At 49.6% G+C, this 18,338-nt stretch overlaps 1 protein-coding gene across 4 annotated transcripts in view; it reads right to left on the bottom strand.

Moving 5' to 3' along the window:
* Nucleotides 1–18,338, bottom strand: part of GRID2IP (Grid2 interacting protein) — a 69,775-nt gene that overhangs the window by 4,871 nt on the left and 46,566 nt on the right. For all 4 annotated transcript variants that reach the window (XM_080981685.1, XM_080981683.1, XM_080981684.1 and 1 more), the window contains 8 exons: nt 15,572–16,015; nt 14,847–14,934; nt 12,819–12,908; nt 11,819–12,015; nt 9,932–10,087; nt 3,239–3,325; nt 2,074–2,203; nt 255–373 (listed from right to left, as the gene is read on the bottom strand). In XM_080981685.1, coding sequence (XP_080837811.1) covers nt 255–373; nt 2,074–2,203; nt 3,239–3,325; nt 9,932–10,087; nt 11,819–12,015; nt 12,819–12,908; nt 14,847–14,934; nt 15,572–16,015 — 1,311 coding nt within the window. The remainder of the gene's footprint in view (nt 1–254; nt 374–2,073; nt 2,204–3,238; nt 3,326–9,931; nt 10,088–11,818; nt 12,016–12,818; nt 12,909–14,846; nt 14,935–15,571; nt 16,016–18,338) is intronic.

Below are 18,338 nucleotides of genomic sequence, written 5' to 3'. Positions count from 1 at the left end.
CTTGTGGGCCGACGTGGCCCTTGGCAGGTGACTCCCCCTGATGCTGGCTGAGCGGCCATTCAGCAAGGAGACCAGGGACGTGACAGCAAGGCCAGGCCGGGCTCCGGGGCACAGAGACCCCCAGTGGCAGGCAGGGCAGAACGGGGATCCCTGTGTGTGCCCAGGGCTATAGCGCCCCTGCCCGCCCCCCCACGCTATGCCCCTGGGCTGGAGAGGATGTCCGCAGCACACTGGCCTTTTCAACCAAAGGATACATCCATCACTGTCGCAAACCTGTCCTCCGGGGAATCCCCCATGTTCTGGCAGGCAACCTCAATCTCAGCAATGGTGGTGTGGAGGTCGTGGAGGTCAGCCATTAATGTTCTCTGGTTCACTGAGGAAGAAAAAGCAGTAGAGAGAAGAGGATTCTGACAGATACGTCCCCTTCTTTCCTTTTTTTTAAAAAAAATTTATTAAGTTTTACATAACAAATTTAAATTCAAGCACATCATTCACCTCTTCATTTAGAATTCTCTGCCCTTCCACGGTTATCATTATCAAACCTTTTTTTTTTCCTACTGCTTATCTTATTTTCTCTAATCTGTTTAAAAACTTACAAGCATTACTCAAAATCCTACCAAAGTTTTTAGTTGTTTACAATGTTCTCCTAAATACATTGTAAATTTTCCCCATTCCTTCTTGAAATTCTTCTCTTCCTGGTTTCTGATTTCCTTCTTTCCTATGACTAGTTCACCACTAGAAAGTGTGCGTTGGGGAAAACTAACCTGGAAATGAGTAAACTATGGGTTTTTTGGCTGGTTGGTTCATAAAAGATATTTGTATACCACTCTGTCATAAAAAATATACATTAAAGTGGTTTATAGCAATAAAAACATGGAACCACACTATTAAAAAGTTAAAAACTTATATCAACTAACCATCGTGGGAAAATGTATTCTTAATTGCTTGCATAGGCCTGGCAGAATAGAAAAGTTATCAGCAAGCATTTAAAAGCTGGCACAGAAGGCACCTGCTGAATTTCTAGTGGCAGAGCATTCCACCGGCTTGGTTTCTGTGTTGAATGAGCCTTGCCAACCTACGGAATGACGGCCAATGCTCTTACAAATTATCTCACTGATCGAGCTGGGATAGAAGGGTTCAGGCGATCCCTAAGGCATCCAATGTAGTGCAAATCAACATAAGGATTTAAGCTTGTGCAATGGAACTTCCCCCACCCCATCTCCCCACTCCCCAAATCTGCTCCAGAGAGTGCAGGAAACCCCAGGACAGATTTAGGGAAGCGAGTTCCGTTGCACAAGTTTAAAACCTTGTGCCAATAGAAGGATTTAGCTGGCTATTTCCCAAAGTCTCTCCCAGCCACTCCGCCCCACTCCCCAAAACTGTCCCTGAGGCAACTCACAGAGGCTCATCTAGGGGGAAACGAGACCCTTCCTCACTAATCCTCCAGCCCAAGTCTATGGGAAACAATGAAACCGGAAGCTTAACCTGGCAGGAGGAAGCTTTCAAGATGCCTGGGGAAAGCCCTTTGCTGAACCAAACTAATTACTGAATAGGCATGATCCATTTCTTCTGTAAATAGTTGATTTTTTAAAAAAGGAATGGTGAAGGGATTAAAAGGCGGTATATTAAGAGCTGAGTGGAACCTCTGTTTAATTCCAGCTAAGTGCAGGAAAGCAAGGAATAAAAGCGTTTAGTGTGGAACCCCTCATGGGAAGGGCTGTAGCTCAGTGGTTAAAGTGTCTGCCCCAGGTTCTTCCCCATCTTCAATGGCATCTCGGGGATGAGGGTGTTCTGGGAGGGCCCCTGTCTGAAACTCTGGAAAGCTCCTGCTGCCAGTCAGTGTCAACAATATTGCACCAATTGGTCTAAGGTCCTGGCTCAAGATTAGGCATTTTTCTATGGACCAAAACAAGGGCTAGGCAGCCTTCCTGCAACTTGATGCCCCCCAGATGTTTTGGTCTATAACCTCCGTGAGTCCCAGGATCGCACAGCTGGCTGGGGCTGATGGGAGTTGTCATCTAAGCCATCTGCAGAGCCCCTGTTTCCTAGACACTCCACCCTCGTCCGTTTTACCTTTGGCAGCATGTGGCACGGTGGGCAGATCCTTGGCAAAGCCCAGGAGTTCTGGGAAATGTTGGCTAAGGGATTTGGCAAGAATGTGCAGGAAGGTGGATTTCCCATCGACAGTCTTGGTGGTATTCAGCTGGAAGAAAGCAAAGGAAAGGTGAAGGGTTGGAAGTGAAGGCTGCCAGGGGAACTTCAGGCCACAAGCAGCTCAGCCTGAGAATGTAGCTGACTCGGCGCAGGCATTTGCCACTGCATCAAAGCTTCTAGTCCACATGAGTGCAAAAGAATCATAGAACTAAAACCGGAAGTGACCCAGAGGGTCATCTAGTCAAACCTCAGGGCAAGCAGGAATAAGAGGACAGGGCAGTTCCTGCCCCTTTGATTTGCTGGTGAATTGCACTGTGGTAATAATCTGCAACTATTTCATGAGCTGATTGTAATTTAAATGTGAAATGTTCAAAGGCTCAACCTGTGGGTCCCCAGATGTTGTTGGACTACAACTCCCATCATCCCTGAGCTCTGGCCTTGCTAGCTAGGGGTGATGGGAGTTGTAGTTCAACAACATCTGGGGACCCACAGGTTGAGAAAGGTTGTGGGTTTGTCTTTCCTTTTTGTTCTGAACCACACTGAGCTCCTTCTTTGGAAGAAGGGCGGGATATAAATTTCACAAGCAATTGTTGCACAGAGGTTGATGATTTCAGCAGACGAAACTTGCAAGGCAGGCTAGCCCAGGGGAAATCCCTAGTCCTTTGCAGCTATTAAATGGGCACAAGCACCACCCTCTTCCCCATCTGGACTTCTGGTTGACAACTGTAGCAGAGAGTATCTTGAAAGCGAATATTTTGCCCACACAGAAGCCTGAGGTTTCTACAAATGCACTCATCTCTCTCCATTCCTCTGCCCAGGAAGCAAGAAGCATCACCCTGCTTGAGGACACATACCAGCCCAGGCAAAAGCACTTGAGCTGGTGAGAGGTGTGGCCTGGGGATGCGGGCCTGACAGATAGGCCTGGAAGGCCGCATTTTGGCCCCCAGGTCCAGGGACCACCACTCATGCCATCAGCCAAGAGAGAATGCCTCTCCCCTTGGAGGGCTCATTGAATCACAAAACTGTCAAGTTGGAAGGGACCCAGCCCCTTGCAATTCAAGAATGCTGCTCCAACTCCACTTACCTCAGTGAGGAAGTTGATCTTAAAGCCGGTCGTTTTGTTGGTCTTCGGTTGCCCATGATTCAGGTAGTTGCCCATGGCCAGCACAAACTGCAAAGGGAATTTCTTGTGAGTAGCCAGTCAAACGGGCCTCCTCTCTTCCCAACCCCAAGGTAGAACCTCCCACAACATGGTGGCCTTCAAACACTTCAGACTACAACTCCCATCAACCCCAGCAACCTAGAGTCATGCTAGCTGGGGCTGATGGGAGTTGTAGTCCAAACCGCTGGGAGGAAATCAGGTTGGCAAAGGGTGGTCTACACAAGACCGAGGTTCAATTCTGCACAATGCATCTTCATTGTCTTCACAAGTTGGGACTGACTTCTGCTACACAAGGAGCTGAAAACACATTAGTTGCTCGGATCACCTTCCAGACCACCCCCAGATAGATTTCCCTGCAGCACCAAACATGCTAAATCCCATCAAGAAATTGTTCAGGAGAAGCTGGTCACAGAATTGTAGACTTGGAAGGGACTCCAAGGGTCTTCTCGTCCAACCCCCTGCAATGCAGGATTCACAGCTGAAGACTCCCTGGCAGGTGGTCATCCAACCTCTGCTTAGAAACCTCCAAGGAAGGAGAATCCACCACCTTCCATGGTAGTTTGTTTGACAGTTGAATAGCTCTTGCTGTCCACCAGGGCAAGGTGGGGCAGAACCCTGCCATATTTTTCATGTTTCCTTCGATCAAGGTGCCATGGTCTGATCACTATGCTCTGAAAGCCAGGATTGATGTTCCACCCCCACCCTGCTTAGGTGGCGAGCCGATTTGGGCTCGCCCGCGGAGGCTGATGGACCCTGATAGGTTCCGTCAAGCCTTGCCGGACCTTTCTCCCCCTGGCGACTCATTGACTGAGCTTGTTGAGGGCTGTAATACCCAGCTCCTGGCAGCCATCAATGAGATCGCACCTAAGTGCCCTCTGCGACCCCGCAGAAACCGGGCTCCCTGGTTTACTGAGGAGCTCCGGAAAATGAAGCGGGACCTCAGACGGCTAGAGCGAGTATGGCGGGGTGCCCGTGACGGAGCCTCAAGAACATCTTATAGAGTTTTTATGAAAACCTACGAGATGGCAGTGAAGGCCGCTAAGAAGTCCTACTTCTCGGCCTCCATTGCATCCGCTAGCTCTCGCCCGGCACAATTATTTAGTGTAATTCGGTCTTTAACGTCCCTCGAAGGACAGCCAAATTTAAATAATAATTTGACACACAGCTGTGAGGCATTTGCGAGCTTTTTTGCGGAGAAGGTCCTGTCGCTCCGCCATGACCTCCCTGCCAATTTGGATACAATAAAGGAACTGGAGGCCCCTCGACTGTCCTCGGGTCCAGTATTGGACCACTTTGACCGGATATCCCCAGCCGATGTGAACAGATTCCTCCGAGCTGGAAAGCCCACCACTTGTCCTCTCGACCCGTGCCCGTCTTGGCTGATTAGAGCGTGTCCAGACGAGGTGCGGGCCCCCCTGGGGGATATCATCAATCTGTCCCTTGGCACCGGGACATTCCCAGGGGAACTGAAGGAGGCAGTGGTGCGTCCGCTCTTAAAGAAAACATCATTAGATCCCTTAGATCTATCCAATTACCGCCCAGTTTCGAATCTTCCATTCCTGGGTAAGGTGATTGAGAGAGCGGTTGCTGAACAGCTTTGTAGGTTTCTGGATGAAACATCGGCTCTGGATCCATTCCAGTCCGGCTTCCGCGCTGGTCATGGGACCGAGACGGCTCTGGTCGCCCTAACAGATGATCTCCGCAGGCAGCTGGATCGAGGCGGGTCGGGGCTGCTGATTCTTCTAGACCTGTCAGCAGCCTTCGACATGGTCGATCACGAACTCCTGGACCACCGCCTTGCCGACGTGGGGATCCAGGGCACAGTCCTTCAATGGCTGCGCTCGTTTCTCTCTGGTCGGGGACAGAGGGTGGCGCTTAGGGGGGAACTGTCATCCCGCCACTCCTTGGTGTGTGGAGTGCCCCAGGGTGCGATACTCTCCCCGATGCTTTTTAACATCTTTATGCGCCCCCTCGCCCAGCTTGTCCGGAGTTTTGGGCTGGGCTGCCATCAGTATGCTGATGACACCCAACTCTATCTGCTGATGGATGGCCATCCTGACTCGGCCCCAGACACACTGATCAGATGCTTGGAGGCTGTGGCTGGATGGTTACGTGGGAGCCGGTTGAAGTTAAATCCTTCGAAGACAGAGGTCCTCTGGCTGGGACGGGACGATATGGGATTGAGGGGGCAACTCCCATCTCTTGCGGGGGTGCAATTAGTGCCAGCACCATCCGTTAAGAGTTTGGGTGTAATCTTCGATACCTCCCTCTCCATGGAGGCGCAGATTGCAGCTATAACAAAGGCGGCATTTTTTCATCTCCGCCAAGCTAAGCAGTTGGCTCCTTACCTCTCTCGCCCTGACCTAGCCACTGTGATCCACGCGACGGTCACCTCCAGACTGGATTATTGTAACTCGCTCTACGTGGGGCTGCCCCTGAGACTGACCCAGAAACTCCAGCGGGTGCAGAATGCCGCAGCGAGACTCCTTACGGGGTCTTCGCTGCGGGATCACATTCATCCGGTGCTATACCAGCTGCACTGGCTCCCGGTGGAGTACAGGATCAGGTTTAAGGTGCTGGTTTTAACCTTCAAAGCCCTATACGGCCTAGGACCCTCGTATCTACGGGACCGCCTCTCCTGGTATGCCCCACAGAGGAACTTACGGTCTTCAAATAAAAACATCTTGAAGGTCCCAGGCCTCAGAGAGGTTAGGCTGGCCTCAACTAGAGCCAGGGCTTTTTCGGCTGCGGCTCCAACCTGGTGGAACGCTCTGTCACAAGAGACAAGGGCCCTCCAGGACTTGACATCTTTCCGCAGGGCCTGCAAGACAGAGCTGTTCCACCAGGCCTTTGGTCAGGGCGCAGCCTGACTCCCTCCTTTGGCAATCTTTACAATACTTTAGTTTATGGTTGCCATCAATTTTGATTTTAATTAATTCTTTGATGTTTTTATAATGTTGCACTATTTTAGTGTTGTTAGCCGCCCTGAGCCCGGCTTCGGCTGGGGAGGGTGGGATATAAATAAAATTTATTATTATTATTATTATTATTATTATTATTTTTTCTGCACCCAAGATCCACAGCTATGGTTCAGGGGTCCTGTATGCATAAATTTCTTATAGAATTATACAACTGTAGAGTTGGAAGGCACACACACAGGGTCATCAAGTCACAGATCCCCCAGAGTCCTTCTTGTCCATTTCTCTTGGTAAAAGCAGAACTGGGAAATGACAGGTGCCTTTAGGTATTTGATGCTGACCTCTAGAAATAGGGAACCTCTAGCTGTCAAGTTTTTCTTCTCTGTTGCTTGGGGAAAGCGTCTTAGCAGTGGTAGAGCATGTGCCTTGCATGAAGATTCTAGTTTCAGTCTTTGGTATCTCAAAGGATGGCTGGCAAAGACTCCCTCTCCGAAACCCTGGAGAGCTGCTGCCAGTCAGTGCACACAACACTGGCCTAGATGAATCAGTGGGTCTGATTCAATATATGGCAGCTTTCCATTGGCTTTTGTCTAAGAACTGCTTAAGTGTACACTGAATTTTTTTGCAAAGGAGGAGAACGTAAGAATAAGCTGCTGGATCAGGACAATGGCCCACCTAGTCCAGTGGCCAACCAGATGCCTCAATGGGAAACCAGAAACAGAACATGAGCACAAGTGCACACTTCCTTCCCATGGTTTCCAGCAACTGGTGTTCAGAAGCATTGCTGTGTCCAACAGTGGAGGCAGAGCAGAGCCATTAAAGCTAATAGCCATTGATAGCCCTCTCCTCTGTGAATTTGCCTAATCGTCTTTTAAACCCATCTAAATTGGTGGCCATCACTGCTTCCTGTGGAAGGGAGTTCCACAGTTTAACTGCAAGAAGAATGGCTTTTTAAAAAATCTGTCCTGCATCTTCCAACATTCAGCTTCATCAGATGCTTACGAGTTCCAGTATTAAGAGAGAGGGGGAAAACTTTTCTGTCTCTGCTTTCTCTGGACCATGTAAAAAATTTTACATTTCTATCACGTTGCCTCTTGCCTCTTGAAGGATGTTGCCTCTTGAAGGAGCATCTCCACCCCCATTGTTCAGCCCAGACACTGAGGTCCAGCTCCGAGGGCCTTCTGGCAGTTCCCTCACTACGAGAAGTGAAGCTACAGGGAACCAGGCAGAGGGCCTTCTCGGGAGTGGCTCCTGCCCTGTGGAATGCCCTCCCACCAGATGTCAAGGAGACGAGTAACTATATAACCCTTAGAAGACATATGTTGTCTTCTAAGGGTTATATATGTTGGAAGCCGTCCAGAGCGGCGGGGGCAACCCAATCAGATGGGTGGGGTACAAATAATAAAACATTATTATTATTAAGTTAAGGAAGGCTGGGAAGAGACCCAGAAAAAAAGACCTCTGCCTCTGTTCACCTTCCATTCACTGCGCTGTTGCCCCAACACTCCCTGCATTTGTGTGAGTTTCTAACCCCTCCCTTGGGTCAAAGATGAGCTTTATGTCTCCAGGAGTCCCAAGGGCAGACCAAGACGGGGATGGGGTGAGAACCCAGTGCATGCCACGTCTCGAACATAACTTTTGGGTTAATCAACAGCCGGCTGAGGACGCTGTGCTGTTAACCAGGCGTGATTCGTGGCCTCATCAGTGGGTGTGAAGAATAGTTTGGGAACCCGCCAGGTCCTCTGGCCTCTTTTTCTCGCTTGGGGGGCCAACTACACACTACAGGTGAACGAACACGTGTGGCGAAGCCCCAGAGCCGCTCACCCTGGAAGGAAAACAGCTTGGGGAAGTGAGGATTTGGAGAAGAGAAGATTGTTAGGAGCAGGGGTGCTTCACCCCCTCTGATGGCCAGCCAATTGGGCAGCTTTAAATAAGGGACATTATTTAGTTATTTATTGTCCGGCCTTCACCCAAAGGTTCCAGAATGGGTTACACGTTGCAGCGTTAAAATACTATATTAAAAACTTTAATGAATTGGACTATGTGGAAATGGCAAAGTTGACGGCAACATTAAGAGATTGAAATAATGAACTTTTTAGAGTAGAATGGAGGCTTTTTGTGAACTATTGGAAAAAAATAAACCAGTCAAATGAAATTTGACAGGGCTGGATTCGAGATAGGCGCAGCGGAAGAAAAAGATAAAGTGATTGTATGAGACGGGTTTCTGTAATAGAGGAGAGTTTGCTATATAATGCAGTAGAAAAGGTCTTGAACAAAAACGCTGTGGAGGTTTGGGTGGGAAGTCAACACATGAAACAATGTAATTATTGAATTTGAAGTTAATTTATATAAAAAAGGAAATTCAATAAAAATATATTATTAAAAAACTCCATATTAAAAACAATTTGAAGCTACTTACAAACTTAAAAATAAGGTGCATCTTAAAAACATACACCTCCCAGTGTCAAAAGCCAAGGTAAAGAGGTGCATCTTCAGCATTCTCCGAACACTGTATAATGAAGGTGCTAGGCACACCTTTGTAGGGAGGGAGTTCCACAACTTAAGGAGCCACCATAGAGAAGGCCCTGTCCTGGACTGCCACCATCTCAGCCTCTGAGACTGGAGGAGGAACATTGGAAGTTGACACACATACTTGGTCAGACCATGGTCCATCTAGCTTAGTATTGTCTGCACTGACTGGCAGTGGCTCGCCAGGGTCTCAGGTGGGAGATATTCCCTGCAGGTCCTACCTAGAGGTCCAGCTGGGGATTGAACCTGGCGCCTTCTGTATGTGAAACAGCTGCTCTACCACTGAGCTACAGTCCTTCCTCTCTCACATAAGATAGAGATTTTTATTTTTATTTTAGAAAGCGGGCTGGGTGAGGAGGTGGGGAAGGAGAGTGCAGGCTAGCCAAAGTTCTCCCTGGCTGCACCTGCATCCCAGCAAAGCTCAGCTGAAAAGAAAGGGGCATTTTGGACTGCATTTTTTTCCATTCCCATGTCAAGGAGAGACTCCATCAGGCAAGGCTTCTTTCCACCTGCCTTGCTCCACCCTCTAGTCTCTGCTTCTCAATTTGTATTGTATTATTTCATGCACTGTGGCTTGCCATTGTTTTATTGATTATAGTCTAGAAATTATTTATCGTAACTGTTAAGGGTGAATTTCTGTAACTTTTATATGCTGATATTATTTTATACTACTCCAATGATTGCTGAATGTTACTTTTTTGATGTAGGTTGTTTGTTCTAAAGTTATGTTTTATTATCACATGTTTGTATTGCATTAGATTGTTATAAGATGTACATTTTTTGTTTCTTCAGCTTGTAAACAGCCTTGAGTACTGTAAGATAGAAAGACGGTATACAAATTAAAAATGTTGATGTTGTTGTTGTTGTTGAAGGAGCAGTCCTTTGCAAAAAAAAAAAAGATGCACAATCGCTCCAGGATTGTACTTCTGTTCCATTCCTTTGTCAGATTTCTCAAAAAAAAAAGCACTGGAAAAACATGGGAGGACCATTCTGGAGTAATAAAGATGTCGGGTAAGAAGTGAGTTTGCCCGTTTGCATTCTAAATGCCTAGAGTTGTGAAGCCCTGCCACCCCTGGAACCAGGAGGGAAGGAGCCACCAAACTCTGGCTGAGTGAGAAGCAGCTGCCCCCTGGTGGTGCACACAAGCAACAAAACCAGCTCTCCTGACCTCCAAGATCTTGGCCAGCTTCTTGCTGTTCTTCAGCTCCAGGGAGGCATTGTAGATGCACTCGTAGCTGGCTGTGAGCTCCTCCATCTTCTCCGGCAGGGTGGTCTTGAAGTGGAGGCTGCGCAGGCGGGTCTTGTAGTCGGGTACCAAAAGCATCTGGAAGAGGAAGGAGGAAGGGAACAGGGAGGGGAGTCCCCACTTTATTCCACCATCTCTTTTCACTACCACCAAAATTGCTGAGGTCTGGGCAGGGCAGGGAAAAAATGCTTGGGGGGGCTAGATCAGGCCCCTGAACCAAGGGCTAGCCAGCCCTCCTTTCAATTGACCCTCCTCACATTTGCTTTATAGACAAAGTGACAAGGGTGTTTAATAGAAACATATCTTGGTTATCTCAAAGCCAGCAAGGATGGGTGGAGCTATCAATTTCAGTTACTCATTTATCCAATCTTAAGTGGAGTTTTCTACATTAGTTTGCAGAAATCCTCATATGAAAATTCATCTGCAAATTTATCCTAACATACATATTTTTGCAAGGCAGTTTGCCTTAACAGAGTGTGATTTTGTGTGTGATTTTCACTAACATACACATTTAATGCAGGCTTTACCAGTGTGTTTTAGTACATGTTACTGGGCTGGAAAACTGGGCTGCAAAATTCAGAGAAGTATGAATTTTGAAGGATTGCTGTGCTTTGGTTTGCACAACAGTTTCAGAAAGCGTGACACAGGCCTTTAACTGCAAACTGAATGGGATTCCCCCTCCCAGTTCTTTGTCAGTGAGCTTCTCCAGACCTTAATGTCAGAAGGGAATAGATCCAGCCTAAAAAGCATTTACGGGAGTCTCCAAACTGTTAGTAATTTGCAGTGTGCCAATTTGGCCAATTGAAGTGGATTAAAGCATTCTTCTGCCCTTGTGCAAGAAATCTACCTGGGGAAAATAGACTGACTTTTTGTGGTTAAGAAATAATGGGGAAGTGCATTGAAAAGTGTGGGACAAGCAAATGATTGACGGAAATACATAGAAACACCCCATAAGCAAATGAGCACAAATGTTCAATGTCATTTAACCTCCCCACAAACAATGAAGGATGAGTGATCAACAGAGATCTGGCATGGCCGAACCTCTGCACAACTTTTGTGCAAACAGATCAGGGTGAGTGCTCAGGAGCTTGTGAGTGCTTATGTCTCACGTGTGTGTGTTTTGAAGAACAGACAAATCTCACATGGTCTTTTGATGAACTACACTCCTGACCTGAATCTGTTCATGGCCCAGTGGGTCACAGCCCCCCTCCCCATGCAGCCAGACTGACACTCTCCCTCCTCGCCATGACACTGGGTCAACTTCCCTGCCTTTGTGTAGCACCTTGGTTTAGACTAGACTTTCCCAAACTTGGGTCGCCAGCTATTTTTGGACTACAACTCCCATCATCCCTAGCTAGCAGGACCAGTGATCAAGGGTGATGGGAACTGTAGCCCAAAAACAGGTGGAGACCCAAGTTTGGGAAACCCTTGTTTAGACTAGTGGTTCACAAAGTGGACAGTAGTGCCCCCTGGGGAGGGCAATGAGATTAGCTAGGGGGTTGCTAAGAGGCAAGGGGGTGGCAGGGAGGTGCTAGAAGGGTAAATGACTATCAGACTTTGAAAAGCTGGGTTCACTGGATCAATCTCATCCACTTTGTTGCATTAATTAAACAAAATAGTTTGAATTGGATTTTGAATGCATGTGCATTTGTTTGTTGCTTTCTGAATTTTATTGTGTTGTTATCTTCCTTAGTGGGTCATGCAAACTAGTATTCTGAAGACTGCTTTTTATAGGGTAGACGGCACTGGGGATGCATTTATGGACCAAGGGGGCCTGAAAAGATTTGGGAACCACTGGCTTAGACTCACCTGCAGCACAAACTGGTCCGGCTCGCTGAGTTTGCTGAGGCTGCCCTGGTAATTGTGGTACTGCTCCACTTCCTCTGCGTCAGGCGCATAGAGCAGCAGCTGCTTGATGTGAGAAGCCTCCAGGCGGTCGCTCTCCATGGTCAAGAGGATTTGGCGCAGCTCGATGTGGGAGAGCTTGAGGTGGGCAATTAAGATGGCTGGGCAGAGAAGAAGAGCGGGGTGGGCGCCCTGCCAAGGATTTCCAACCCAGAATTGACAGGCTGGGCCAGAGCACAAGTGCATCCAGGGAAAGGACAGGCAAATCTGCCCATCTCAGGTTCTCATTTTCTTCCCTGTCTTGTCCATTCCTCCCCCCCCCCCCCATTTTCACACCAGGGTTTTGGGGTGTTAGTCCTACTCAGAGTAGGTCCACTGAAGTTAGTAGGCCTGGCTAACTGAGACTCATTCATTTCAATGGGTCTACTCTGTGTAGGACTTAGAGGCCATGCTTTATTTTATATTTGTAAGTCTGCATGAAAATACTTATGCATGCTGAAGTTTCAGGAAATATGCACGTTTTTGCATGCAATTTCCCCATATGAAGTCCGTTTTGGTTATTTTCACAAATATATGCATTGTTGTGCTCACTTTACCCTAACAGACACAGTATATATATATTTAGTTGGCAAAGTGCATTGTAAAATTCAAGCAAGGGAGAACTGCATTGTGGGTGGTGCTTTGGTTCGGGAACCATGAATTAGGTTGGTTCCCTTTAAAAATACAATCTGCGCACATTTCTTCCGCACCTTTAATGTTCCCCAACCCACAAGGGGAGCACCAGAAGACCTTGCAGTGCTTCAGGGGATTGGCACCCCTAAAAATATCACAGTCCCCGGCCCCACCCCCTGAGTCCTGCCAATAGAGACCCCAACTGGTGTTGGCTCAGACATCTCTCTCTCTCGTTTACCTGCCTGCCTCTCGGCCCCTGGACCTGCTGCGTCCTTCACCAGGCGCTACTTACATGTGTTATAGGCCTTTTTGTGTGACAGAATCTCAACCACATCTTTCTTTTTCAAGGACTCTGGCAGGGGGCTCGGCTCTGGAAGAGAAACTGAAAGATTTAATCAGAGATAAGGACAGGGGTCGGAGGGATTCGGGAGAAGAGAGAGAAGAAGAAGAAGAAGCGGATGGGATCAGGATGGGATGGAAACAAACGGAGCTTGCAGGGCTGGAAGTTTGCATGCTGGGTGGGGGTCCTTGAGCGCCGTCCTGAGCTTGCCCACCCCCGGCTGGAGAGAGAAGGACACTCGGCTGCAAAAGGCAAGACAAGATGTCAGATACACAGGAAATCCCAGACCCTGGTCCTATCATGGCTCACCCACTCTTCGTCCTGTTTCTCCACCTGGGATTCTCAAGTGCAGTGCTTCTTCCTCAAGAAAGTCCACTTGGCTTATCTCATTCACCTGCCAAGCCTCTTCGTCTTTGCTGTACCCCCACTAGCCCCCTGCTCCTTAGCAGAGAGGTAAAGGTAAAGGTAAAGGGACCCCTGACCTTAGGGTCCAGTTGCGAACAACTCTGGGGTTGCGGCGCTCATCTCGCTTTATTGGCCAAGGGAGCCGGAGTACAGCTTCCGGGTCATGTGGCCAGCATGACTAAGCCGCTTCTGGCAAACCAGAGCAGCGCACGGAAACGCCGTTTACCTTCCCGCCGGAGCGGTACCTATTTATCTACTTGAACTTTGACGTGCTTTCGAACTGCTAGGTGGGCAGGAGCAGGGACCGAGCAACGGGAGCTCACCCCGTCACGGGGATTTGAACTGCCGACCTTCTGATTGGCAAGTCCTAGGCTCTGTGATTTAGACCACAGTGCCACCCACGTCCCTTTAGCAGAGAGGTAGTGCAGAATAAAATAACTTCTGGGGCTCCTTCAGGATTAGGGGCCCTGAAGCTTAAGCTTCATTAGTTTCAGAGTACATCTGCTCCCCCCCTTCATGCTATGCATAATTTTATAAATAGTAAAAGGTAAAGGTAAAGGAATGCTGGACAGTTAAGTCCAGTCAAAGGTGACTATGGGACGCAGCGCTCATCTAGCTTTCAGGCTAATGGAGCTGGTGTTTGTCCACAGACAGCTTTCTGGGTCATGTGGCCAGCATGACTAAACCACTTCTGGCGCAACGGAACACTGTGACTGAAGCCAGAGCACACGGGAACATCATTTACCTTCCCACCGCAGTGGTACCTATTTATTTACTTGCACTTGTGTGCTTTAGAACTGCTAGGTTGGCAGGAGCTGGGACAGAGCAACAGGAGCTCACCCCATTGCAGGGATTCAAACTGTTGACCTTCCGATCAGCAAGCCCAAGAGGCTCGGTGGTTTAGACCACAGCACCACCTATCACCCCTGACTCACCTTTTCTCTGAACTAAAAAGTCCCAAACATTGCAACCCTTATTCATAGGGGAGTTGCTCCATCCCCTTGATCGTTCTGGTTTTCCTTTCCTGGATCTTTCTCAACTCTGCAATGTCCTCTTTTGAGGTGAGGAGACCAGAATTGCACACGGTATCTCAGGTGTGGAATCTGCCTTTTCCACGGTTGCCACCCTCACATTTTCTCAATCTATGACTCAAGGACATGAAGGTGGGCTTGGCCTGGCAGCCCACCCAAAAGGGGAGGACGCACAAGACACCAGGATGATGGGACAGAGAAAACAAAGGAAGCCCCCACCCACTGAAACACAGAGGGAAGACAATCCCCTCAAAGAGACAACCACTCCCTTGTAGAGAAGACAATGGCAAGGAAACGGTCATGCTTCTCCCACGTCAACAGCCAAAGGGGATTGGACAGCAACAGAGTTTGACAAGGGTTCACAAGCAGCCACTGTGCAAATTGTGCGCCCATCTCAGGACCATGGAGAGGACTCTGCCAAGATCCCCAAGACGAGATTGGCTTGGCTCTTGTTTCTCTCCCTCCACCCCCCCTCAGCTGCATCTGGCAGATGAGGGCTGCCGGTGCTTGCGGAGAGAGACATACAGACAGATGGAGGACTCACTCGCTGGCTTCTGGGTTCCAAAATGCAACTCCAGGTTGAGGTATTTGACCATGTCGCTCAGTTTGTCGTAGTCCGAGTCCTCCCCGAGCTGCGCAAGGAAAAGGCGTGGTCAATGATTCCAGAGGCTAAGAGCAGAGGGTAAACGTGCTCTTTCTTCCATATCAGAAGCATACAAGAGGGACTTGGATGGTGCTCAAGAAGGCCTTTATCTGGCAATTTGGGGTCAACCACTGGGACACACAGAGAGAGACACACCTCCCCTGCAGAGAGGGACTTAAAGCAACATCATAGCTGGGTCTGGAACTGGCTGGAGAGAGCAGCCTCCCAGACAGACTTCCCTTGGGTTTGATACAGTGATTTGTTATCTGCAATGTTCGTCTGTCTCTTGCAGACCACAAGGACAGCTCCAGCCTCTTGCTATATATTTGGGGCACTTCTCCACAGCTACAAATGTGGAGGTTTGTGCCCCCCAAAGTAAACAAACGAACACCGCCCGCAAAGTACTCTTGTGGCCTGCTTGATATGAAAAGTTGGACTGCCCTGCATTTTTCCACACATTACTCAGCTGGAAAATTGGATCGCAACATTCAGAGATGAGCAAATCTCAAAGGATGGTTGTGGTTCAGTCTGTCTATTATTTCAGAGAGCGCAAACCGAATGGGTGGACGTGGTGCAGGGGGAGATGTGCTTTTAAATGCAACTGAATGGAGCATCCTCAACATTACCTGTCCCCAGATGGTGCCTTCGGAATTCTCCACCTGCTCCCAGCGCAGCCGCTTGACGCTCATGTGCTTGGACTCGTTCCTGCGCTGAATGATGCCCTGAGTCACCGGAGGAAGAACACAGGGGACCGGAGGGGGCAGCGGAGGTGGAGGAGGTGGAGGGGCTTGCTGTGAGTGGCTGTCTGGGGGCTTGGGGTGGGGGGTGGAGGAGGAGGGAAAGGAGGAGGAGGAGGGAGTCTTCTTCACGGCCTCCGTGCTCCGGTGCTCCTCTTTGGGCTCGTGGGAGTGCAGCGGAGGCGGGAGTGGGGGTGGGCTGATGGGGGGTGGAGGGATGTGATCGGACAAGGTGGAGTAGGTCAAGGAGCTGCCTTCGCTGCTGCTCAGGTACTCGCTGGCGCTGCTCATGTCATTGGTGACGTAGCTGCCCTGGTCATCGTGGAAACTCATCTGGGAAGAGAAAGACGAGAGATTAGATGGCTAAAGCACTCTGGAACTCCCTGCCAGTGGACATCAGGCAGGCACCCTCGCTGTTCACCTTTTCGGCACCTTTTGAAAACACTAGTGTTTAGACAAGCCTACCCAGAGGTGGGGGACACGGGTGGCGCTGTGGGTTAAACCACGGAGCCTAGGACTTGCTGATCAGAAGGTCGGCAGTTCAAATCCCCGCGACGGGGTGAGCGCTCGTTGCTTGGTCCCTGCTCCTGCCAACCTAGCAGTTCAAAAGCACGTCAAAGTGCAAGTAGATAAATAGGTACTGCTCCGGCGGGAAGATAAATGGTGTTTCCGTGCGCTGCTCTGGTACGCCAGAAGCGGCTTAGTCATGCTGGCCACATGTACGTCGGCTCCCTCGGCCAATAAAGCGAGATGAGCACCGCAACCCCAGAGTCAGCCACGACTGGACCTAATGGTCAGGGGTCCCTTTACCTTTACCCAGAGGTGGAGAATGGGTAAAGGGACTGCTGCGCTCTGCTGCCCAGGAGGACTCTCCTGTGTGGGTGTCTGAGGGCCCTGCTCCTTCCTGCCACTCACCACCTGGCCCAGGGCGGGGCCTGACAGGCCTCACAGGGACGGTTGTTGTCACTGCTGCTGCGACCCAGGGGGATCCGGAGGGGCGCAGAGTTTGTTTTAAAATGTTCCTTTTCCTTTCATTTTTTTGTATATGCGGGGACGGGGATGGGGGTGGGATGGATGTTTAGTTGGGAATTTGTTTGATTTTAATGGATTTGTAATTTTTATAGTTTTTCATTTGTATTGTTTTTTGTTTTCTGGGGTTTTTTATTGTTTTAAGGTCTTATTTTGTTCTTAAGGGGAAGGGTCAGGGCTGCCGGGGAGTGGGTCCCAGCCAACAAAATGGCTGGGGTATGTTCCACGGAGGGGGATGCGCTGGGACAACCGATCTCAGTGATCACGGGTAGGAGGAGGAGTTACGCTAAGACCAGACCATGTCATTACAGAGGAGGCAGGTTTAGTCGTTGTCTGAGGACTATCCCTGCCTCCGGGTCTGGTCCTGTCCGGACGGATACTAGAATCAGCAAGGGATACCCACATAGCCTGAAGGTGCTGCTGTGCAATGCCAGGTCAATGATTCATAAGACCACTGCCATCCATGACGTGATCATGGATGGAGGATTTGACCTGGCTTGTGTAACAGAGACTTGGTTGGATGAAGCAGGTGGGCCTGTTCTTGCCGCTGCTTGTCCACCAGGTTTCTCTTACGCACAGCAACCCAGGCCCTGTGGGCGGGGAGGGGGGGTTGCAGTGATTTTTAGGAAGTCATTAGTTTGCACCAGGCATCCTATTGGGAAGACCCAGTTCTCTGAGTGCATGTTCTGGAAGTTGGGCAATAGGGGCAGTACAGGATTCCTTTTGGTGTACCGACCTCCCCGCTGCACCAAGGATTCCCTGCCCGAGCTGCTTCAGGTCGTGGCGGATGTTCTCCTGGAGACACCTAGTTTGGTTGTCCTAGGGGATTTTAACATCCATGCCGACACGACCTTACAAGGGGCCGCTCGGGACTTCGTGGAAAGCATGGCCTCCATGGGGCTGTCCCTGAATAAGTTTGGCCCAACCCATAGCCACGGACATGCCTTGGACCTGGTGTTTACCTCCATGGATGTTGGTGTTCTGACACTAAGTAAAAGCGAAACAAAAGAAGTGCCATGGTCAGACCACTTCCTGGTGCAACTTGACTTCTCCGCGACCCTTCCCCTCTGCAGGGAGGTGGGACCGATTCGGATGGTCCGCCCCCGCCACTTAATGGATCCAAATGGTTTCCAGAGAGCGGTAGGGGATGCTTTATCCCATGTTGATGGCCTTTCAGCTGATTCCCTGGTGGCCCGCTGGAATGTGGAGTTAACCAGGGCTATTGACTGTTTGGCTCCGAAGCGCCCTCTCCGATTGCATGGAGCCCGGATGGCCCCGTGGTTTTCCACGAATCTGAGGGCAATGAAACAATCGTTGAGACGGCTAGAGCGCCGGTGGCGGATGACCCATTCTGAAGCTGACCGGACACAGGTTAGAGCTCAGTGTCGAGCCTACCAAGTGGCGGTAGCGACGGCGAAGAAGGCTTTCTTCGCCGCCTCTATTGCATCTGCAGAAAACAGCAGCAGGAGACTTTTTCAGGTGGTCCGCAATTTAGCGGAACCACCTGCTACATCGGGGCCCAATACGGGCCACATGATCTCCTGCAATGATTTTGCAAAGTTTTTTGCAGATAAAGTCGCTCAGATTCGGGAAGAGGTAGACGCCACCGTGGGAGCAGGGCCGGGGC

This window comes from Podarcis pityusensis (assembly GCF_964106645.2).
Source record: "Podarcis pityusensis genome assembly, chromosome: 14".
NCBI lineage: Eukaryota > Metazoa > Chordata > Lepidosauria > Squamata > Lacertidae > Podarcis > Podarcis pityusensis.
Note: the sequence above shows the minus strand (reverse complement) of the source record. Positions and strands in the feature narration are given on the sequence as shown.